The 25,089-nt window shown below is 36.0% G+C and overlaps 1 protein-coding gene across 1 annotated transcript; it reads left to right on the top strand.

The window, feature by feature from the left end:
* The first annotated feature begins 4,821 nt into the window (after window positions 1-4,821).
* LOC142353084 (uncharacterized) lies at window positions 4,822-16,430 on the top strand. Its single transcript, XM_075405279.1, has 3 exons — window positions 4,822-5,104; window positions 10,245-10,307; window positions 15,389-16,430. The coding sequence occupies exons 1-3, from the start codon at window positions 5,050-5,052 to the stop codon at window positions 15,913-15,915; spliced, it is 645 nt and encodes a 214-aa protein (XP_075261394.1). The 5' UTR covers window positions 4,822-5,049; the 3' UTR covers window positions 15,916-16,430.
* Window positions 16,431-25,089: the final 8,659 nt, after the last annotated feature.

The following is a 25,089-nucleotide window of genomic DNA, read 5'->3' as shown; positions in this document are numbered from 1 at the left end:
CCCGATTTCGGCTGAATTGTTAATACCGCTCAGGTAAGGTGAAGAATGAAATACCCGATGATAGATTTAAAGAAGCTTTTTTTCTGAATGCAAAGGCATTTTGCAACACTACCGTTATAGGAGAAGAAGAGAAGAAACTCAAAGAAACAACTAGAAGTACAATTACTAAGTAAATGGGTATAGAGGATTATAAAAAAAAACTATATATTATACTAAAAAAAGACTGATGAACAATGGGATTGAAGACCCACGGGCGAAGCCCGAAGGTTGCACTACTACTTCTTCTATTACACCACAACTAATTTTGACTCGCACATCTACCTCCATCCCCTCCCTTTCACCTTCACCGACCTCTGACCTCCGATCTCCAACGACCTACGCCACCGATCTCCGACCTCTACCGACCTCCGCCACCGACCTCGCCACCAACCTCCACCGACCTCCGCCACCGACCTCCGACCTCCGCCTCCGACCTCTGACATCCGCCTCCGCCTACCTCCGCCACCGACCTCCACCGACATTCGACACCGACCTCCGCCACCAAAAGAAGCTTATTTTCTGAATGCAAAGGCATTTTGCAACACTACCGTTAAAAGGGAAGAAGAGAAGGAGCTCAAAGGATCAACTAGAAGTACAATTACTAAAAGAATGGGTATAGAGGATTATAAAAAGTCTATACATTATACTACAAAAATATGAAATTAATTACAGTTTTGAAAGTAGTAACATAATATGGAAACAACAGAACAATATAAAATAGCCTGATGGATTTGATGATAATGGTGTGGAAGATTACAAAGAAAAGTTGGTTTTTTCAGAGACTGTGTTTTTTTCATTAAATTTCCAAATATTGCGGTTTTTTAAATGAGTCCAATCTTTACAAATAAAAACCCCAAAATATTTAAAAAAAATAATGATGTGTGTTTTTGGAAAATGAACAGCAGTTACTATAGAAATAAAATAAACATATACACATTACAGGTTAAAACTTAACCTTAATGACAACCCTCCACCAAATTTCCTGATCTCTGTCCTTGGGCGCGGTTGTCCAAATCCTTTTTGATACATAACTCTCCTCCAAAACAGCCCAATAATATTCCCAATCTTTTGTCTCAATAGAGGAAAAACAGCCAATTAGGCGGCTGTTCTTTTGACCCCCCATGAGTTTTCTTGCATTTCATTTCAGCAATGAATCAGCATCTTTTGATCACGTTTTCTGTCTTACAAGAGCTCTGATACTGGCATATTTTACACATATCTTAGCAAATTTCATAGCCTTTATCTGCCATTTCAATGCCTGGGATGGATATTTAACTGGAGTTTGCATTCGCAGGATTGGTTATAACCGTAGGTTAGTATGCACAGGATGAGGTATAAACGTGGGTTAGTATGCACAAGCTGAGTTATAAACGTAGGTCATTATGCGCAGGATGAGTTATAAACGCAGGTTTGTATGCGCAGGATGAGTTATAAACGCAGGTTTGCATGCACAGATTGAGTTATAGACGCAGGTTTGCATGAGAAGGATGAGTTAAAGACGCAGGTTTGTATGAAAAGGATGAGTTATAGAGGCAGGTTTGTATGCGAAGTAAGAATCATACACGCAGGCTAGTTTGCAAAAGAGGTTGTATGCGTAAGATGAATATAGCGGTTGCTCGATTTGTTAAAAGATAATGGCGGGAATTAGTACCTAAGAAAAAACAAAAAGGATATAAATAAGTAGACAAATGAATAAAAACAAATGATTTAAAACAAAACAACAGTGAAATCTGAAATACAACACATATGAAAACCATTGAGTCTACCATTCAGACACTGGAAAACGATAAATGGAAACAGACTGATGAACACTGGGATTGAAAACCTACGGGCGAAGCTCGAAGGTTGCACTACTACTTTTACTACTACACCACAACTTATTCTGACTCGCACATCTACCTCCACCCACTTCTACCTTCACCGACCTCTGACCTCAGATCTCCAACAACCTCCGCCACCAGTCTCCGACCTCCACCGACCTGCGCCACCATTCTCCACCACCGACCTCCACCGACCTCCACCGACCTCCGCCACCGACCTCCACCGATCTCCGCCAACCTTCGGAGGTCGGCTAGACATAAACGATCTCCGCCGACCTCCGCCGACCTCCACCGACCTCCGCCTCTGACCTCCGCCACCGACCTCCGACAACCACCTCCGCCGACCTCCGCCACCGACTTCCGACCTCAACCTCTGACCTCCGACATCCACCTCCGCCTACCTCCGCCACCGCCCTCCACCGACCTCCGCCACCGACCTCCGACATCGGCCTCCGCCGACCTCCTCCATCGACCTCCACCGACCTCCCTCACGAACCTCCGACCTCCTTCTCCGACCTCCAACATCCGCCTCCGCCGACCTCCACCACCGACCTCCATCGACCTCCGCCTCCGACCTCCGACTCCACCCCAAATATGTAAATTCACCAATATTTGTTATAGTTGGAGCTAGAATAGCTATTGATGGTATCGGCATTTTAAAAAATTCATGAGATCAGGGTATTCGAATTTTTCAAAACTTGCTATTTTATTTGTACGTACAGTCTGATGATAAGAGAAATGTGAAACATTCTGTCCAGTGTTCACCTATAAAGTAAAAGAGGCTGCGAAGAAGAGGGAGAGACCAGGATGTTTCTTAATCGACTCTGGGCAGACTGGCAAAAGTATTTACACTTCTATTTGTCTGGTTCAGCAATGGTTACTATTGAAAGTCAATGGTACAGCGCTGAAACTCACTGAACTCACTGTGAGCAAGGTCTGGGTCTAGACTCTTCTTGATGTCTCTCATTGTTCCTTCATTTTTAATGTAGAGCTGCACTGCATTCTCATTGTTATTTTTTGAGGGCGTCAGAAATGTATGTTGTCACCCTACATTTCCAGTGTTTTTTTTGAGCCTGTTAAAGTTTTTAAAAGCGTTTGGAAATAAGCCACCTACTGGGCTCGTAAGAGAAACTGAATCTAGTCAAAATCGATAATTTTTGAAGTCGATAACCCAGGTTTTGGTCCAGACCCAATTTGAGCTATGATCAGACCCAATCGAGCGCACACCCCTTTGTTCCCAGACCGAAATTACAGGGTCTGGAAAGCGGTTCGAGCGCACAATAGTCTGGACCATGGTCTGATTTCGGTCTGATCAGAGGTCAATTCGGTCTGGACGGTCTGATCATAGTCTTTTTAGTCTGGACCATGGTCTGGGTTCGGTCTGATGAGAGGTCAATTCGACCTGGAAGGTCTGATCACAGTCTTTATGGTCTGGACCATGGTCTGGGTTCGGTCTGATCAGAGGTCAATTCGGTCTGGAAGGTCTGATTTCGAGTGCATTTTTTTTCAGTTTTTTTTTGTTTTTCTTTATTGAGGGATGTTGGCTCCGCCAAGAGGCAACTATAAAGCAGCGTTCCGATCAGAGACTCATCTAAAGTCCGATGACTCTGATTAGAAACAAGGAGTCCAGCTGACAGCAAATGCCGGTCCCCTCAAGAGAAAATTTTGATTAACTGAAGACCACGACGTTTCTTGTGTAAAGCTATGTAAGTTCATCCATTGAGTCAGATATATGAACTAAGGGGTATGGTAAAAAAAAAATTTGTTCTCAACAGTTAGGTTTCGTTTTCATTGGCAATATTTTCAGAATTGGCTTTTCCTTAGATGTTTTTAATACTGCAAACACCAGTTTTAATGAAATGAATATATTATAGCAAAATTAAAAGATTTGTTTATATTTAAAATCTTTCTCTGATCAGACTATTTTGAGCGCACTTGAGTCTGATCATAGTCTGATTAAGGTCTGGGCAATGGTCTGAAATTGAGTCTGGACCATGGTCCGAAGATGGTTTGATCATAGTCTGTTTATAGTCTGGACAATGGTCTGAATTGGGTCTGATCATAAGCGCACTATAGTCTGGACAGTGGTCTGGGTTCGGTCTGATCAGAGGACATTTTGGTCTGGAAAGTCTGATCAGATATCATTTTGGTCTGGAAGCTCTGATCAGAGGTAACTTCGGTCTGGAAAGTCTGATCAGAGGTCATTTCAGTCTGCATAGTCTGATCATAGCTCAATTTGGGTCTGGACCTAAACCTGGGAATCATTATTATCATCAATTAATAAATTTAGCAAACATAAAAACACTTCAAAACTAAACTCTTTTTTTAACTCAAATTTATGGTTCAACGCTTAACATTGAAATTTTTGCAGCTATCTCTTGAAAGAGTGGTTTCTGACCTTTGATTTGTTTACGCTTTGAATGTTGTTTGACTGGTATTGAATTATTCAACAATATGTATACAAAAAGTTATAAATAATAACACTTTCTGTGTAACTTTGATGGCAGACCAGAAAAACAACTCATCTTCGAGGCTGTTCTAAGACAAATATTGTTTTTCAACCGAACTTTCCGGCAAAACAGAATCTGAAATAGTGTATATTATATCCTGTTGTTGTTCTGACTGGTCATCCATCGAATGTCAGACAAATAACTAGCTGCTACCTTGATCAAGAGTCTTAAAAACCAAAAAAAAAACATCTCAAAAACCATAAAAGACTTAATCAAACCTTGTTATGGCGAAATAATGTCTAATATTTTTCAGTATAATATAGTTGCATCTATATATAGTACAAAAAGCGTACGCATTTCCGATGGATAAAAAAAATGCGAGACGAATTTCGAGTTAAACGTAAGATTTAATTATTCGGCTGCCGCCGCTTTAGGCTGAAAGATACTCAGCTTTTTATAACCGACGTGAAAAAGAAAAAAGCTTAGAATTTATTCATGTGCGCACGCAAAACGTTGTTTGTTTTCAGTCTGAAGAAAAAAAGCAATATTGTATATACAACACAGTCTCACACGCAATTAAAAAACTATACAGTATATCTGTACCTTGTTGTGCGTGAACAAATTATAAACATTTTAACAATTCACGTTTCTACTGTGGCTTTAGTGGTACTTTATACCGCAAATTTCACGGAAAAACTTTTTCTGCACGGTTTGGGTTAAAGCAACATCTATATATCTATATGAGTGCGGGTGGAAACAGTGGGTCTTTCAGAGTAGCAGATGGCGTTAATTCAGGTAAGATATGTGAAATATTGAGATCCTACTTTTAGAGACAATGAATTGTTTACGTTTAAGAGCACTTTATTCAGAGCAATTTATTATTATATCAAATATTTTAACTTTAGATAATTTTCAGCATTTTTCTCGCTATAATTTCAAACTTGAAGAACAATTTAGAGCTTATTTTTATTGAAAAAATTTCCGACAGCGCATTATGGGCAAAACAAAGTTGTGTAGTTTGTCCAGCCAAAGAAAAGTGAGGCAATTCTAGATGGAAATAAAGCGGTTTTCGGTCCTTTAGCGAGGGGGGATAGAAATTCTAGAATAGTTTGAACAATATTTTTATGTACTTTGAAATCTAATTCCAATGTAAAGAAAATTTCCAAGCAGTTTGAATACCAAATGATGTCATGTTATTTTTGGAGTACTTTTTTGTTATGTGAAATTAGAAGTCACTTAATGTTCAAAAAATTTTATTTTAGATTTTTGGGTATTGTTTCCAATAATTGTCTTGGCCTAATCAATTTTTGGATTGATATTCTACGCCCATTCTCACACTGCTTTTAAATTATTGTAATAAACTGATAGTGATATTTTATAGGAGGCTTGGTAATGTCAGTTTGCACATAATGTTCTTGCCACGCTAATCCACATTTTTGAATTAACTGTCTACTAAATGAGGAATAGATGGTGAATTTTCAAAAACTAACATACTGCTCAAAAATAAATGTTGTATGAACAAAAGTGTGTTCAAGGTTTAAACTCAAACAAATAAACAAATGGAAGAATGAACCCATGGGAGGACGGATGAGAACGGTCATTGATAAGACTACAAATCCAGACAAACAACGAAGTCAAATATAATCAACAAGTAATTTTTACGACAGAAATTTAACGTCTTTTTTTTTAAAAAAAAAATACTTAGAAAAAAAGTCCAAAAAGCATCCAACAAAACAAATTTAACCAAACTAAATTCGTCTTTTTTAAAACGATAGAGGACCTGTCTTTAATGAATCTGAAAAGAATGAAAGGGCTATGATAAAAAACTTGCATTTTTTTTGAAAACAATTAGTTTCAAAGTCATGAGAACCACTAGTTATTAGCTGAAATCATTCAGTTGGTCCAATTACATTTCGATAGGAGGTTATTGAGACCTGCCAAAATCAATATGATCTCAAATGTCTATAAAAAAGGACATATACAGCAGAAAATGAAAAAAAAACTATCTAAATTTCTGCGAGAAAACGGCTTCGAAGCCGTTTACACCAAAATGTATTGGCAGACTGGACTAGATATGCTGAGTTGCACCATTTTGAAAAACACTAATGTGATTTATGACCCGTCACTACTGAAAGTTGACACTTTTGTACGTTCTCAATTCCAAGGTTATGAAAGCAATTAGAATTTAATAAAAATTGTTCAAAATTCTCATGTACACCGGTATTGAAGCCATTGACTTATGCCAGTATCCAAAATATGTCATAGGTCTATGTAAAAAGAAATAAAAATATACAAAATTTAGGAACAGAACTAAAAGTTCTTCAAGAAACCAGTGCCGAAGCCGTTAAAATGATAATAAATTCTCCGACACAATTAGATATGTCCAACTGTGCTTCAAATCAACCCCAATCATTTGATTATATGAACATTAAGGCTAGTTATCAAATAGACATAAGGGAATAGCAATGCAAAACGAAAAAAAACCCTTTACATTATTGAAAACAAAAATTTTCAAAGTCGAGGAACTCATCAGATAACACAAAACAAGTTAATAGCTCAGTTAATCCTCTGTAGCAAACACTCTGAGACCTGCCAAAATTGAGAATTCTTCTTGAAAGAGAAAAAATAAAAACAAATGAAGAAAAAATGAAATTTTAATAGAAAAGGCGTCGATGCCGTAAAAACCCTCTTTTCAATAAAAATATTAGGTAATTTCAATTGAGCCATCTTTAAACATCAATGAGGGAACAGTCACCATCATTTGAAATTGACCAAAAAGCTTTTTCAGACAGTTTACAATTACTCTTTCGTCTTTAAAGCTAAAAGCAATAACACTTTGAGATTTTAAACAAATTTTTAGCTAAAATGACAAAATCTTTCAACAAAATTGCGAAAATATTAACAAAAACAACGGAAACCAATTATTTTCAAACAAATATCTTTCAATTCCGAAATTTTGTTATAGCTTAAACGAACTTCTACTATAAGGACATGAAACAAAAACGTCTTGCTCTCTCGAATAGAGCGAAATAAACACAGAACAACAAACCACCCACTTTGATCCACTCCTCAGATTTTGTCAGCTAAAATCATTGTCAAAAGCTGCCTCTTCTGTCTCAAATCCACTCCAAAGAAGTGCAGATTATATAAACTATGTCCTACTGTTGCTTATTTTTAGCGTTATTGTTCCAATATTTGTTTCAAAAGAGAATTATAAATGCTAAGCTGTCTTTTTTCTTCAGTCATTTTTCCCTTATTTGAGGCATCGGTGTGGAAAAAACATCATTTTGTAGTCCTTAGAAACCAGCTCTGATTTTTTTTAAAAAAACCACGTTTAATTGTAGATGAAAAAGGAGATATTAGCGAACTAAGGCGGAAAAATGCAAGCTAAACAGGAAAAGCATTGGGGCCGGGAACGTACTTTTTTATTAACTTTTTGTTGTTTTGTTCTTCGTAGTTATGTAGTTTTGCTGTAACAATAACTTCAAGTGTTCAAAGACTTCAAGTGTGTTCTCAGAATTCGCACAGTTTGCTACGTTTTGATGTTGTTTTAGCTGTTTTTTTCCGCCAATTTTAACAAAATCTTTTCCAAATCATATTCCAAAGTTTTTCCGCCAATTTTAACAAATTGCTTATTTTTCTCAAAAAGAAAGATTTTTGAGTTTGGCATCGCGAGCAGTTTGATGGTTTTCATTGCAAGGTAGTTTTTTGCTGATAGATGTACTTGTAGTATCTCAAGAAATAAATAAATATTACTAATTTTCTGTTTCAGTTGGTTTCTTGGATAAATTTTATGTTTTTTAGGCTCACTTTAGTTTTTATTTGGCAGACAAGGAGAAAACAGATAATTGAAAAGGTTGTTTTTTAACATAGAGGATGCTTTGAGTCGTTTACCGAATAAGTCCGGCTTTCCTAAATTACTTTTACCTCCTGGTTTTGTTTTATGTTTATTTAGGTCATACGTTTTCAATTTCGCCCCCACCTAACTCACACAGTGTTTCTACTGAATGGGTTTAAATCTGTTAACGTACTGATTTATGCAAAGTAGCGAAAAAGGCGAGTGTCATAATATCAAAATCAAAGAAAAACGGATAAACAAAGAACCAACTCTTTTAGTCATAGTACGCTAGATGATCAAAAATATTTTGAGCCATTTACTTTGCTAGTTCACAATAGTGATCATTCTGGAAGATGAGTAAGTTATTATTTAGAAACTATCCAATCGTATATCATTACATTTTTACATTTATCTTACGATTATCGGTTTCTTCTTCTTTGTTTTGAAGTGTTCAGTTGATATTACAAAAATAAAATTCCTCCTAGCTGTTTGCTTTTGGTTTTGTTTGCTTTAATGTGAACTCAGTTGAGACAATGTTTGATACCCGATTTATACAAAAACACGCCGGAAACATTTTTTCAATAGAGAACATAAAGCTGAATAACTTTGCTGATATCTGTCTTGCCGCAACCTTCCTGGTCATACCTTCTTCTGTTCATCTTTGTTTCGTATTCGGTTCAACATAGCCAGCATTTGAACATTTCTGTGGGCACTTACGCTTAGCTCACATCCCACATTTTATTTGAAAACTGGCAGAAAGAAAAACTTAGATAGGTGAGCAAATATGGGAAAATTGATACCATAGTAACAGAAATGTTTTGTGTTTTAAGAAGAAAAAAATAAAAAGTCCCCTTCTGTTTTCTGTTGAAAAATCATGACGCTTAAAATGAGGTTCCAATATTAGCGGCTAACTTGTGTACAGTTGATTGTGCTTTCCTGTTAACAAAAGACATGGAGCAGTGAGTAGTCTATTTTGGCTTCCATTGAGAAACAAATCAGGACACTAAAAAACTGAATTTTTTTAAAAATTCTTATAAGTTCACCTTTTGAACGATAATCTTGCTTCTAAGTATTTACGATGTTCAATTTCACATTCAGCTTATTGACATAGTTCCTTAAGGGTAAAGCAAAATCATAGCCAGAGAAGAATCTTCCTGGGGAAAGAACGGGAAAAAAGTTTTTTTTAACATTCGAGTCTCTACGGTAAAAAAACCGGATATCTCCCGGATGCTTTTGTTCTCTAGTTGAACTTTTTGGTCTCATAGACGTCAGAATCAAATATAGACAGGAGTCCGTTGAATTTTTTAACACAAATTTTATAAAGAGTGTAAAAATTTTGTCGTTGAAGTAGAATTTTGTTCTCTATTGCGTGACAATTTATTTGTTTTCTCTACTGCATAACAATTTATAAAACCTTATGGTCCAGGTAACTAAGAGTTTCATTTGACTGTTACTTCATTATTTCGCATATGGAAATTTTTTACAGCTTCAGAAAAAACGTAGATGAAATCAGAACAAAAAAAACGAGAAAAGTGTTTCAAAACAGTTCCGTACTCCTGATCTGCTGATTGGATGACTTTTGAAAATAATTTCTCAATTTGATCTAAAATTTGTTAAAACATGAAGCGACCACTCGCCCGAATTCACTAGCCAGAGTTGGTTGAAACAGAACAACGTCAGATGAAAACTAACAAAATGCGACTTTTTCGATGATTGTAAAACTTTGGAGAGAATTAAAAAAAATCTGAATTTTTCATTTTTTCTACTAAAAGTTTCACTCAAGCCAGCACCGGAAAAGTTGACAGTGAAAAGGTCATTCCGGCTCAGAGTAAAGAGTTTTTTGACAACCTTGAGAGGCACGTTGGAACATTCTCTGCTACGCACAGTCTCGTGCGAGCCGTCTTGTTATAGATAAAAGAACCGGTGACTCGGAAGAAGAGAGGGTCTAGTTGATTAAAAAGCTTTTAAAGTTTCTGAATCTTAATGATTTTTACGAGTCAATTGACCTTAACTGCCATTAAGTAAACTGGCCTTGAATTTGTTACAACTGATAACATATGTTGATGACTTCTTTCCTCGTTGTTTTTGTTTATTTAGATGACCAGAATAATCAGATAACTTCTTTCCACATTGAACCTTCGCCTGGCGCAACACATCCAGGTTAGAAAATATTTACTCTGAGATCTACCGTACATACCGATTTTTTTGGTCAAGAAACGTTATTCAAGTTTCCAAGAGACCAAATAAAGGATTTTATGATAGTATGGTCTTTTTCTGTCAATTAAGAATACATATTCACGAGTATACCCTTGACAAAGCAATGACAACGCGCTCTTAAAAATACACTTCGAGTAAAAAAAAGATCTGCTTCACGTAGCCACTGGCGATATAACTAAACTTTAACCACCCGGATCGAGGTGTCGCCGCTAAAAACCGCTAGAAGATGTAAGATTTGCAATGTATTGAGTAAAAATGTAAGATTTGGGCTCCATGCAATGAATGCGCTGACAAAAAATATATAAGCGATGAAAAATTTTTTTTCACCTCTTAAGCGGTGAAAGAAAACTTTTCACCGCTACCAGCAGAAAACGATGAAAAAAAAATTGTCAAGGCTAAAATCTCAAACCTTACAAATATTCACCTCTAAATTCAACACTTATCTGAAATTCACAAGAAATATCATTGAAACAAGTGAGTGATGGGGCAGTTGAGTACGAAGTTGGTAAAATGCAGGAGGTGAGAGGTTCGAACCCGTGCACGGAAGTTTCTTTTTGTAAAATATCTGATGAATGCGGTGAACAAAATCTTCACCGCTAAAAACCGCAAATCTTACAAAAATTCACCGCTTTCACCGCATTCAACGCTAAAAGATGCGGGCGCTTTGCGGTGAAAAAAGTACTTTTTCACCACTATTCACCGCTAATGTTAATTTTTTTTTGACAAAAAACTGACCCGGGCAGCTGATCAAAGCGAAGGCAAATAGGCGAAGGCATCCTTCACAGAAACTGCCTTCCTATCAGACCATTTTTCCTATTCTCACTCCCTATGGCAAAACTCTCCCAACATTGAGATTCTTGTCAGACTATTTTGGGACAATTGACTTCAAATCAAGCCCTTTTCCGGACTTTTGACTTCCTACCACACTAATTTTTGGACTTTTGACTTCATATCAGACAATCTTCTGGACTTTTGACTTCATATCAGACCATCTTTTGGACTTTTGATTTCCCAGCAGACCATTTTCCTGATTTTACTTTCCTAGCAGACTTTTTTCTGGACTTTTGACTGATATTCAGACCATTTTCCGGACATTTGACTTAATTTTAGACGAAATTATAGACTTTTGGTTAGACTTTTGATTTTCTATAAAGCCATTTTTCAGATTTTTGACTTCCTGTCAGATTATTTCTTATTTCTTGGAACTTTGACTTGAAACTGAACCATTTTTCGGACCCTGACTTCAGATCATTTTTTTGGACTTCTGATCTCAAATCAGACCATTTTCCGGAATTTTGTCTTCAAATAAGACCTCTTTTTGGATTTTTGATCTTATATCAGACTTTGTTTCCGGATTTTGACAACATATCAGACCATCATGCGGTTTTTTGAATTTCTGTCAGGCCTTTCCCGACCTTTTGACTTCCTATCAGTTTATTTTTTGGACTTTTGACTTTAAATAAGATCATTTTCCGGACTTTTGATTGCATATCAGTCCAATTTAGGACATTTGAATTCAACTCAGACCATTTTAAGGACATTTTACTTCATATCAGACCAACTTGCAGTTATTTGATTTCCTATCAGAACGTTTTTTGGAAATTTAACTTCATATCAGATCATTCTGTGGATTTATGATTTCCCACCATTTTCTTGGCTTTAGACAACCAATCAAAGTTTTTCCGGGCTTTAACTTACAAGCAGACAAATTTCTCGATCTTTTACTGCTTTTAAGATCCTTTTCTGGACTTTAATTTCCAATCAGACCATTTTTTGGACAATTGACTTTATATCAGACAATTTTCTGGACTCTTGGTTTGCTATCACGTCATTTTCTGGAATTTGGAATTCCAATCAGGCCAACTTCTGGATTTCCGACTTCTGGATTTCAGATCATCCTGCGGAATTTGATTTCCAATCAAAACATTTTTTGGAAGTTTGTTTCTTATCAGATCGTCTTCTGATAATTTGACTTCAGATAAGACATTTTACAATAATTGTTTTTCAATAAGACTATTTTCAGGACTTTTGACTTCTTATCTGACATCAGACCTCTTCCCGAACTTTCCTCTTCAAATCAGACCTTTCTCTCGACTTTCTCCTTGCAATCAGACCATATTCCGGTCTTTTGACCTCAAATCAAACCAATTTCCAGACTTTTGAGTTCATATCACAACATTCTCAGGACCATAGTCTGGACTCTTGACTTGCAATCAGACCAGATTCAAAAATTTCGATTTCCTATCATAGAAATTTTTCAGAATTTGACCTCATGTCAGATCATTTTGTTGGCATTTGACGTCATATCAAACAGGATTTTCTATGTTTTTCAGGATTTTCTCCTTCCAGAGGATCTTTTCCATTTGTGCCCCCCCTCCCCCCAGTACGTTATGCGCTCCCAGATACAGAGCACGTGCCATTACATAGTGACTCATTATGTGAAAATATGGCACGTGCGTCTGGGGGGCAAATAATATGCACCCAATGAGCTGGGGGGCAAAAATGGAAAATATCTCTTTCAGAATGTTTTCCGGTTTCTTGACATTCTATCGGACCAGTTTTTTTGACTAGTGAAGTCATATCAGTTACTTTTTTGGACTTCTATCTTTATATCAGACCATTTTCTGCACTCTTGACTTACTATCCAAACATTTTCTTGTCATTCAACTTCGATTCCGGCCACTTTCTAGACAATTGGTTTCCAATCAGACCTCTTTCGTGACTTTTGGCTTCATATCAGATCATTGTCCAGACTTTCGACTAGCTATGACACCGTTTTCCTTCTTGATTCATTATTGATTCATTCTCATCTCATAAGTTATTACAACTTTTCAGTTGTGACCATCTTGATAAAAATGATAACTTTAAAAGTGTTGTTTTAAATTGTGCATCTCCAAAATTTTTATGCATTTTTTTACTTTGAAATCCAAAGGATAAAAAACCTCAAAAAAGGACGAAAACAAGTTTTAAATTGTGACGAACTACTAAACTAATTGAAATTGTTTGTGGACCTGTCAGTTTTTGCCTTGTTGCTTTTTGCTTTTTTTCTCAACCTTGACCGCATCCACAGTAACACCAACAGATCCAACTTCTCAGTTGATCAGCCAGAAGCTTGCCTATTCATGGCGTTTTCGCAAATCGGAAGCGTTAACATTTTGTCACTTCTTTGGCATCATGCCTTTATAGTGATGCCATTCGTTATCCAACAATAATTCAAGCTTTAATTCGATCCTTTATTGCTTTTTAAAGCTTCAGGTTTTTGAACTTTGAATGATAAAATTTAGGGATGAGAGGGATCCGAATGTATAAACGCGCGTAAAAGAGCCTGTTGGTCCAACCGAAGTTTGATCCCAAAGCAATTCAGGGCTCCGTCATTGTTTTTCAATTGTTTTCAGTACTTATCCACACTACATCAAATGCAAGGATTGAGTTCCTAATGCCAAGCGTATAAGGAGACGAACAAAATCTGCACAGCATGGTTTGTTTAAGGACCGATCTCTGTGAATCACGATTTATAACCTGACTTTTATCTGTGAAGCATGACTTGTACCATTGCAACAGAAGCAGAGTTTATAAACAAACGTACATTTGTATCCAGAGCTCCCTTTACAAACGTACCATTGCGTATAACGCACCATTTACAAACGTGCCTTTGTTTTAATAATGTCTTACGGGAAACAAAGTGGCAATACTGTTCTTTCATATTGTACATGATGTCTAAATTATAGTGAAAATCTTGATAGAAGAAAGTTTTCCGTGCATTAGATTATTTCGGTTACATGCATCATTAAATCTGCTTAGTAACCACTGGAGGCCCCTATGGTTCCTCTGAACCCTTATTCCAAGGTGAAAATGTCTGACAACTGTCGGAGACATTTTATGCTCATGTGAATCAGGGTTTTTATATTCCGCGTTTTGAGTTGCAATTGGACATAATACCTTCGAGATAGCAAACATCGACAGAGCAAGAATCGAGACGATATCCATACCCACTTCGAGATAGCAGCAGTGGAGGATAGGTCAACCCATCCCCCCCCAACCGCTTTGAAACTTGTTTTATCACAAATCATTGCAATTGAAAACATATTTGTTTTAAAAGTGTCATTATTCTAATTAAGTCTGAATTGGCGTACCATTTCACTAGTTCTTTTTCATTCATTAGTCCCATTTCATTAGTTTGTGATATCCATTTCACTTGTAAAATTGGAACTCCTTGGCTTCATTGCTTATTTTAATGAATCAAGAGTATGATGTCTCATTTTGGGCAAGGATTTGTTTTTTTTATAATTCACGTTTTCCAAGTGAATTTATTTTGACTCTTTAGTAAAGCCGTCAAATCAAACATAGTAGTGGATTTAAGTGGTGATTGTTGCTGGAAGATCGCCCTCGTTTACTTTGCAAGCGTATGAATCTTGCTTTACAGACGAAGCCGCGATTGTTGATCAAGCTTCGCAGACAAAGGAGCGTTTATTATTCATCTTTCACAGACAAATTCGTTTAAAAGTAACGCTTCACGGAAGAAGGTCCGTTTATAAATCATGCTTCGCACACGAATGTCCGTTTGTAAATCATGCGTCACAGCCAAAGGTCAGGTTATAAATCAAGCTTCACAGCCACTGGTCTTGTGATAAATCAGGCTTCACAGCCAAAGGTCAGGTTATAAATCATTCTGAAAATTGAAAAAAAAAACAGAATTATATTCTGAATAGTATCATGATCATAACAAATAGTGCCATGATCAGAAAAATTGATGAAAGTATGAGGATGCTGTTTTGTAATGAATTGTAATGGGAGTGGGAGGTAGGTCTGAGCATTTTGATCAAAGCGTGTATGCCGCAATTATTATACGTTGGAAAAAACCTGATAAAAGAATCTAGAAATAATAAATAGTAGAATCTATTAGGGCTTTTTCGCCAGCGATATTGATTTCTACATGCTTTGTATAGTTTTTTGCAATTTGTTGAACGTTAATGACATTTGAACTTTTTGTTCAATCAATTTGAATCGAATTTTCTATATTTCAGGAGTATTTATTACCTCTGCATTTGCCTTCTCAATAACAGCTGAGGACTTCAAGAAACAGCTGCGTGAGGGAGGAGAGGTTTCATTTGAGAACATGTGCTCGTCTCACGACAAAATGGAAAAAACTGCTCAAATTGCAACTAATGAAGACAAACAAGCCAAGGAACTTATAGATCGGCTAACTCGCAAACTACGTGAATTTGTTCCAATCGTCAAGAATAACAAGGAAGATTTTCATGGGAAAATGAACCCGGTTGGCGAGAGAAGGCTGAAGACGATTGCAGAGATCTCGAACTACTACCAACTGCTTAAATTAATCGCCTCAGTTAGCGATCAAGTCCAGAATATTTCTTCGTTTCTATGGGTGAAGATGAAAGCAGCTTCTATTGTGAAGAAGAAGAACAGAACTAGGACATCTACGTCTCCTGAACAGTCTGTTATCAAGCCATGGGAGGCAAATTTTGTGGAGAAAGTTATTGAAAAGTTTGAGACAACAATTCAACAGGCGTGCAATTTATTGAATGGATAATTAATGGATAGATTTATTTTCTTGGCCGTCACAATCTTATATTAAAACTATGATCATTAATTAAGGCTCAGTGACAATCAGTACTGATTCTTAACAAGATCAGTGGATTTCTTAATTTTCAGTACTGATTCGGAAACATTTCAGAATGAATTGTGCAGTTATTTCTGAATAATAACAAAGTTCATAGAAATATTCAGTGTTCTTTTGAATCAGAAGATGTATCAGTTCTGAACTAGACAGGTGCAAAATGGGGCCTGAGTTAAACTCTGAATCAGTACTGAATTTGCCTTAGAGCTAGGTAAGGCTGAATAAAACTACCGTTTTGTATTCTAGTTTAAGCATTTGATTAGATTACTCAGGTTATCATTGTATAAAGTCTTAGCCGGAATCCTTAAGATTACGTTTAATTTATGCTCGCCTTTGTAAATGATTCTTCAAATCGATTTTTTGTCTTAATGATATATAAAATTGCTATTTTATCATTGTTAGTTAATTGCAAAGTGATTGATCATTTTTCCATATCTTTCAGCAGAATAATCCGATTTCATTAGGGCGATTGCTGGATGAAATTAAGCCTAATTGGGTTTCAGTTTAGGCGCTGAATTAAGTCGTGTGGCTAATGAGTACTTTTTTTAGTAGCTTTGGTTTACTACAAAGAATGCAAGTCTCATTTGCAACAAATTTATCTCTTACGCCGCAATTTATCGGAAAAAAAACTGAGCAATTTTACAATTTTCTTTCTTTTTTTTCAAAAATAGGTTTTTGCGAGCTCACTAAGGCTCAGCTTATATTTTGTGATAGGATAACTACTTTTCATTATATGAAACAAAAATCTTTGTTTGTATGTGTACTTGTATTACATGAAAATTATATCAAATTTTCCCATTTCTTATGTTATTTTTTGTTTGATGAATTATGCGAAGAAATATTAGTTTTCTAGAAAACCTGTTCTTTTGGGATATGACTTCGAGTCGTTTCCGGACTTTTTCCGGCTTGGTTTATTATATCGTCCTCAAGATTTTTTTTTACGACCATAAGGCGTCACAGTCACTTCAAATCTGCTTTTCCTCATTCATTCATGCATATTCAACTGAATTCCGTGCGTTACGTTCATATTCACTCTTAGTGGGGTGAGTTTTTTGTTTTCACACGTGACTTACATAGTGTATATCACTCTAATTCAAAAGCTATCCTCCTAATGTGTTCACATTAAACTAATTTCAGTAGTCTGTTTTAGTGATCTTATTCCGAAACTTCCCAACTAAAAATCTAGTCAAGTTATATTGTAAATGGCGGCCCTTTTTGTTACGAAACAAAAGAAGTGCGTCACTACAATTTGTAACCGATACTGCACTCAAGACATCGCCAAGTTTTGGCCAAGACTTCCTCAAGGTTTAAGGTATTGGGAAATTGTCAGGTTTTGGGAAAGACTTGCTAAAGAATTTCTGAGTCCTGTGCAAATTTTGGTCAAGAGTTGCCGAGTCTTTGACCAGAACAAAGGTTGATACTCGAAAATTGGCGTGAAGCAATTGTGGTGGACAACTTGTTGCCATAAGAAAATTTAATTACTTAGCGTCAAACAGTATGTTATAGCAAAGTTCCCGGGTTGACCACCATAAATGTTTCTTGGAAACCATACGTAAGCCATGTATGGTTTTATGACTTCTTTGATACCATACATAAGACCATACAAAAAGTTAAATGTGATCTTAGATGAAGTCTTTTGGATCAAGCTGTACAACGAATAAGTCGTAGTTGCCATTGAACTTCGAGAACAAACAAAATTTTCTATGGTGTCTTTTTTACCATATCCAAGACCATAGACTGTAATGGCCCACACAAGACCATAGAACTGTACATATAGCAGATACCATAAACATTCCAGTTATGACCATGAAGTTTTCATTAATGGCTATTTTGAATACCATACACCAGACCATTTATGTTAACCTCCATACACGAATCTTTTGTCCATTTATACACGAAAATTTAACCCTCCGTGAATGAAACAATAAATGATCTTAAGTATGGTATCTAATATGGGCCAAACCGGGTTATCACACACTTCAGTCACCGCTGTTTCTTTGTTATATTCCTTATGTACCAGCGCAATCGAGCCATTGATTTATGAAGCTTTTTATACTCAGAATCATTTTTTAAAGTTTTTGGCCAATTGCCAATCATTTCCTGTTTTTAATCAGAAATGATTCAAATCTTGCAAGAACCTTGCAGATTCAAAAACTCCATAAATCTTGAAAGAGTCTTGCAAAATATCAACCCAGTCAAAAAGAAAATGAGGGTACTAATGTTTTAGAGAACATGTTGAAAGCAAACTATTGTTTAATTAACAACTTACAAAATCAAAATCAACGGGAAAGTTTTTTGACAAGATTCAAAATTTTCCCAGAATTTTGGAAGATTGATGCAAACTTTGCAAGAATCTTGCAAGATGGAATCAAATCTTGCAAGATTCTTGAAAGAAAAAGAGAAAAACTGTGCATTCCCTCGCACAGAGGATTTCTGGCAAGATTCTTGCAAGGTTTCAAATTTCTTCATTAGGGAAACTAAATACGATTTTCTGAGCCCAATACTATTTTGGATTATATTAGTCAGAAAAGAGAATTCGACAGGTTTTTCAATGCTTTGAATCTGAAGGATAAATCATTGGCGAACAGTGTAGTTATAATAGCTTGTCGGGCGTAATGAAGCACCATTAGTGACGACTAAGGCAAAGTGCCCATTACTCATCATACAAAGTTATTACTAGTCGCACTAGGCCATATATGATTCTTAGTATTCATACTAGGACATAAATGATTTGTTTTAACTCTTGGTAGTCATACAAGGATCATATATGATTTCAAAGAAATGATTTAGGGATAAAACAAAAAATTTCAAAGAATAAAAACTGGATGATTTTCATTTCCTATGTATATTAAAAAATTGTCTTGGAAATCATACAATGTCATCTATGACACATAAAACTTTGACTGGCACCACAAATTTTCGTATAATGTTTTCAGAGGACATAATATTTTATGGTATTGCATTTTTAAATCACATTTGATTCTCTGTGTGCGCTAAGAGAAAAATTTTGCGGTCTGAAATTGTTCAGAAAACGAACTTAAGTTTTTATGATTTTTTGATGCGCCTTATAAATGAGCATTTTTAGGTATCAACTGATTCTGATAATATAAAAACTTTAGTTATCTAATTGGACTTGCCCTTTTATTTAGTGCCCAACTTTGCAAATGATATTATACGGGTTTTTTAGTGTATCACAAAAGAAGTGATTTTGTGAACTCTATTTAGGTCAATACCTGTAAATGCTCAATGCTTCATATAACCACAAACTCCTTTAGTAAATGTGTTCAACCTGCATAGATATTCCTTTAGCGCGCACGAAGAATTAAATTTGAATTGCGTATGCGATTCAAAAATTTTATGTCCTCTGAATGCCTTATACGAGAATTTGTGGCACAAGTCAATGTTTTATGTGTCATATATAACCTTGTAAGATCTCTAAATTTTTTATGCTTCCATAGAAAACAAAAATTATACAGTTTTTAGGTTATAGCTCAAAATTTTTATGTTTCTTCCCTGTATGATTTCTAGGAAATAATATATGGACTTTGTGTGACTACCAAGACTTCATCCAAATCGTACATGACCTAGTGTAGTTATTAATGCAGCTAATAAGCATCGCATATGACCCAGTTAGACTAATAGGAACTTTGTATGATGAGAAATCCGGGCACGTTAACTAAATCATCACTTTTCGTGCCGTATTACACCTGAAAAATTTCTGTTTTTTACATCAATTTTTTATAACTACACTGTTTGCTACTGAATTATCCCTCAGATTCAAAGTATTGATAAAGAGGTCACTTTTTATTCATAAATCACATGCAAGTCAGCCATAAATTCTCTACCAAAACATGGCAGATCCAAATAGAGGTGTCCGCTGAGATTTAGCATAGAGCAGAAGAAGATCGAAGTAATTCAAAACCAGCCGGTAGTTCAGGAATAAATCCAAATGAGATAAATATTCAAAGCTGCAAAAACTTTGGTATTTTCTACTCGGCCTATAATGTTACACATCTGCCAAATGTAAAAAAGCAAACTAGTTTAATTTTTTGAACTTTTGCTTATGTTTTTCAGCTGAAAACTGCTCAGAAAATAACAAATATCTAAAAATTTCCATTCATTCAATTTGATGTATTTTTCTGCCAAAAATGAATACGTCGCTCAGACTAACAAGGAGGGCTTTATCAACTGAAACCATTAAAATGCTGGCGCCCAAACTGCGCAGAAGATCTAGCCAACAAACCAACAAAAAAAGAAATAGCTTGAAAACTTAGAATTTGGCAGAACCAAAAAAGACCTTATCTGAAGAATTTATCTTGCTGACACCAAAAATTTATCCATCCCGCGCTTCGATCTTAAGCCGGGGAACCGGGAGCAACCAAAACCTTTATACCAAGTAAATAGGTTAATCTCAAAGTTTCTCCTGGACCTAACGAACGCTATTGCATAACAACTATTTGTGTGGTTTTTAATACTTATATTGTGCAAAGTGAAGTTTTTCGTATGCTCTCCAATTGTTGCTGAAATTCTAAAAAAATATAAGTTCACTATTCATCGTCATTCATTGTCAAAAGCCACAAAATTGACTATATTTTGATTCTTAACCAACATTAATCTTTGTGAAAAAATTTTGCTAGATCACAAAAACCGCGAAGTTTATTAGCTGAGCTTTCCTACGAGAAGTTAGCAATGGTCTATCACTTGATTGAAGACTTGCAATCTTCTGTATAAGATTCAACAATGTTTATTATCAGTTATACTGTTAACTTCATCCAAACTTAAAGTTACAGTGCTTGAAACGAACTGGCGACTCATATTTTCGACAAGATCACTAGATAATTGAATTTCGTGGAGAACCAGCCCTGCGTAAAATTTGATTTGATTGTCAGGTTGTGGTGCCAGAACAGTTAATCGGCCAAACCTGAGGCAACAGCAAACGAAAAGCGAGGAATCTTCATTTCGATTTTGTGTACCAAATCAAATCAGCCAGGATGGCCCGCGAAGGTCCGACTAGACAGTCAAAAGCAATCAATTGACAGACAGGAGGACACCTCAAGAAGTTGGGGAAAGATCAATCTGATTTATTCAAGTTGTTTTAAGGACACTTTAACCAGTTGTAGGGCAACCTAACAAAAAAAACAGAACAATGACGACAGAAAAATGTTTTCGAAGTTTTTCGTTACTTGATCAATGTCAAAAACAATAGACAGCAGCAGTTTCAATTGTCCTAAGCTATATGTTTTGAAATCTTTGATGCGGAAACCTGACATCTGTCAGAAAAAAAACAAGTAAAGTTTTGCGGGAAGTATTTTGCGAACTAACAAATTTTTGAGGTAGTGAACAAAAATGCATATAGTTTTTGACTATCGAAAAGAGACGTTGAAACTCCACAACTTTTTGAAAGATAGCGAAAAAATTGAGAAAGAAATTTCACTTGTTGAAAATAGGCTGAGAGCAGAAAATCAAGTGAGTCCAAATGTCAGACATCCTTAAAAAACTGATACAGCTTTTATGATAGCTAGATAAATTTTCCACGAAAAACATATTCAATTTGTGAAACTAGTAGGAGCTCGCAATCTAGGATTTACAAAGTTCATTGACCATAGAAGTTATCATCGGAGACCAACCAAACTGTAAGGGCAAACCAAGTATCGTGGTAACAAAACGTTTCTAGTTGCATTCACAACAAGTAGTGAAATTGATCCAAACCAAAGCGTAGTTGGAAGCGCAAAAAAATTCTTCAATTGAGGAGAGATAAGAGTTGAATTTTTTCTCGAAAGTCTTATACCGATAGGAGTAGAAAATAACTCAGTGATGCTATATAGCTTTCGCCAAAAAAACTTGAAAAGGAGAAAATGGAATTTGAGAGGCTGATGGCTAAACAAGAAAAAGATGAACAGCTGAGATCGAAACTGTCAGCAAAGTAAGTAAAAAAATTAACGCGAAGCCATGAAGCTCCGCCAATGGCTAGAGTTATATCGACAACAACAGGAGCACGAATTGCGTCTGAGACAAATCGAGCAAGAGTTAAGTCTGAGACAGAGAAGAGCACCGAAGAATACAGAAGCCGTGGAACGACTGAGGCGACTCAGAATTGAACTGAAAGAACAAAGATCAAGAGTTTTGAGATCTCTAGTAGCCGTAGAAACAGCTCAATTAGCAGGAAACAAGATAACAAGAAAATGATGAGGTCTACACCAAAAACTGTACGCTTCAATTGACCACTGTCCACCATTCAAGTCACGAAAACTCCAGACAATATCAATCATGTCAAGCCAGACAACTTATTCAGGTATCACCCGAGAGCATCTACTCCCAGATCTGATGTATGGAACTGGGAAACAAACTGACGACACAGACATCAGTTTCGGTTACAGTGACTGGTCAGCATAGCTAGAATTACACAAACGGTTCATTTGAAAAAAAAAATCAACATCAAAACTGGAGACAGAGTGTAAAGGAAAATTCTCGCAGCAATAATCAAATTAACCCAAGTCATTTATCAGCTAGTGATGATCGTTCGTTCCAGTGGCATAGCAAAACATAAACTAACAATGCTTTCGGGAATTCCCATAGATTGGCCAGAGTGATTTTTTGGAGAGATCTTTTGAATTTTTTATCAAAAATGCGAGCTTGAAAAGATGCAGTACTTGGAGACCAGTCTCACTGGTCAAACAACAGAGTCAGTATCAATAAATGCTTCGAGCTTACAATCCTTCTACTAAGCTTGGGGTATATTACGCGATAGGTCAATAATATAAGGTTCATTTGTCACAACTAAAATAAATAATATATACAGACATTCAAGCGCAGAATTATCAGATTTTTGTTTTGATTGTGGAACAAAAACATAATTTAATTTTAATAACAATGGACACTCAATCAGAATGTTGGCTAAATTCCTCAACAAGAAAAGCTTCTCTTCAGTTGAGAGAACAATGGTTGCAGTACCTGCAAGATTGTCGACCGCTGACAGGTAAGAATGGATTGATTTAAAGAGCGACTCGCCTCGAAAGCAGCTCTTAATAAAATTGTACTTCTATTTTCACAAAAAAAAATAGAATTGGATGACCAGACGGAAAAAAATCAAGAATTGAGAGACGGTTACCGTTACCTTATGAACCTAAAAACCTATATGAAATTAAAATCATCCCTGGCATGACTGCTACGACTTTCATTCTTAACTACATATAACTGGGTTAGAAGACAAACCTACTCCTTGAGCACTCAGATATAAGATTGACTTTTGTGGCCGCTCGTTGCAAAGCGTGCAGAAAAAGTGTTGGGAAACGGAGTCCCACGCCTCATACTGCTGTATCACTGAACATTTGAAGGTCCAGCAGGAACCGATCAGAATGCTAGAAATAAATGCACATTTCACTGGTGAACGACACGAATTGGGCTTTCTGTGGCGAGAGCAAGGTGCGAAATTGTCAAGCAATTACTCTCTGGTTGGATCAGCTCAATTCTCTAGAACAGCGCCTGCAGAAAAATGAAACGCTAAAGAAAAATTATCACTATACCGCTGACGCGGTTCTCAACGCCGGATATGGTAAGAACGTTGAACAAACATAATTGCATCGTACGAACATAATTGCATCCTGCAAACTGCTGTTGATCCACGCACAACTTGATAGGAAATCTTGGTCTGTGGAGGGTACTAAAAAATCACAAATCTGCTAGATACGCTCAGTCAATTTGCAGATTTTGATAAAACATGAGAAGTATTCAGAAACCTTCGTCAATATGCTTTTTGAGAGACCTGTGACATCGTAAAACACAATTGTTAGAGAACTAAGAACAGTTGCCTGACAGCAATAACGAAATTCAAATTAAATTGCTTCTTCGAAAATCTGTTCACACTTGCATTTCTACAACAGCTTGAAAAATTACAATTAAATAAAATCAATTTGGAGAAGTTACAATTAACTACGGTTGGTCTTAGGTAAGTTAGGGACTGCAAATAAAAAGCCATCTTCTTTGTTATTTAGTTTACTGATGAGCAGCTTAATTTCGAACGCATTTATGGAACAATTTCGAAATAAAGTAGAATTTGTTCAGGTTTTTCTGCCTTCTGAATTGATTTTAGCCATTTGAGGTATTGGTAGGCTTTTCTCATGTTTTCTGTTTTTCTCAACTTTCATTTTTCAGTTCAAATTTTCAAGTTCGAAACAATTCAAAACTGTGCTGTGAATAGGTTTTTTTTTGTTTTCTGGATTTTAATGCACCCCGTCTTGTCTTCTTTTGTAAATTTTAGTCTTTGAGTTTTTTGAAAGTTTAACAATTCTTTCACAGGCGACAATTTATAGAATTACATATCCAAGTTTTTTCCCTGAAAATTTTTAAGTGGAGACGACAATAGTCTCACAAATTTTTCAACTTTCTGACAAACTGCTGTAAATTTGAAAGAGAGTAAAATCTTTCGATCGCATATTTAATTGCAACTTTAAAATAAGCTAAACCTTGTTCCGGTTTTTACTGCATTTTAGGCCTAAGATGATTTCAAATAGTTATTAAGTTCATTGAAGTGATTCTGGTCATTTGAGGCATGGGAAGTTTTTCTCATCTTTTCGACTGTTCTCTGTTATTTTTCATTTCTGTTTTTCAAAGTCGAAACAGCTACAAACGGCGCCATCAATCAGTTCTTTTCTGTTTTCAATTGTTTACTGTATTTTACTGCGCCACTTGTCTCGTTTCCTTGTGTTACTTTTGACAATAAGCATGCGGAAACAAAAGAACACCCTGAACCAAGCTCAGGTTATCCTTGGATAAGGCTGCTGCATCTATCATAAACAAGAATACAGGGGGTTAGAAATTAAAAGTAACCCGTGAGCATTCATATTAAAGATTGCGTGGGACTTGAATCATCCACCCACCGCAGTCAATTTCATCAGATTTAATAGTCACAACCCAAATCGAAAAAAAAATTAAACAAAATTTTAGCGCAGTATAATCTGATTCGCAAATATGTTGATGATTGTGATAAAAAGGTCAAACTAACTTCAAAAACATTCGACCTTCCAACTGACGGGTTGTTTAGTTTACAAAGAGAAAACCTTCCATTCAATTGAGAGAACACTGGATGCA

This window comes from Convolutriloba macropyga, chromosome 14 (genome assembly GCF_964194025.1).
Source record: "Convolutriloba macropyga chromosome 14, txConMacr16.3, whole genome shotgun sequence".
NCBI lineage: Eukaryota > Metazoa > Xenacoelomorpha > Acoela > Convolutidae > Convolutriloba > Convolutriloba macropyga.
The sequence above is the reverse complement of the archived record's forward strand: the minus strand, read 5'-3'. Positions and strand labels throughout refer to the sequence as shown.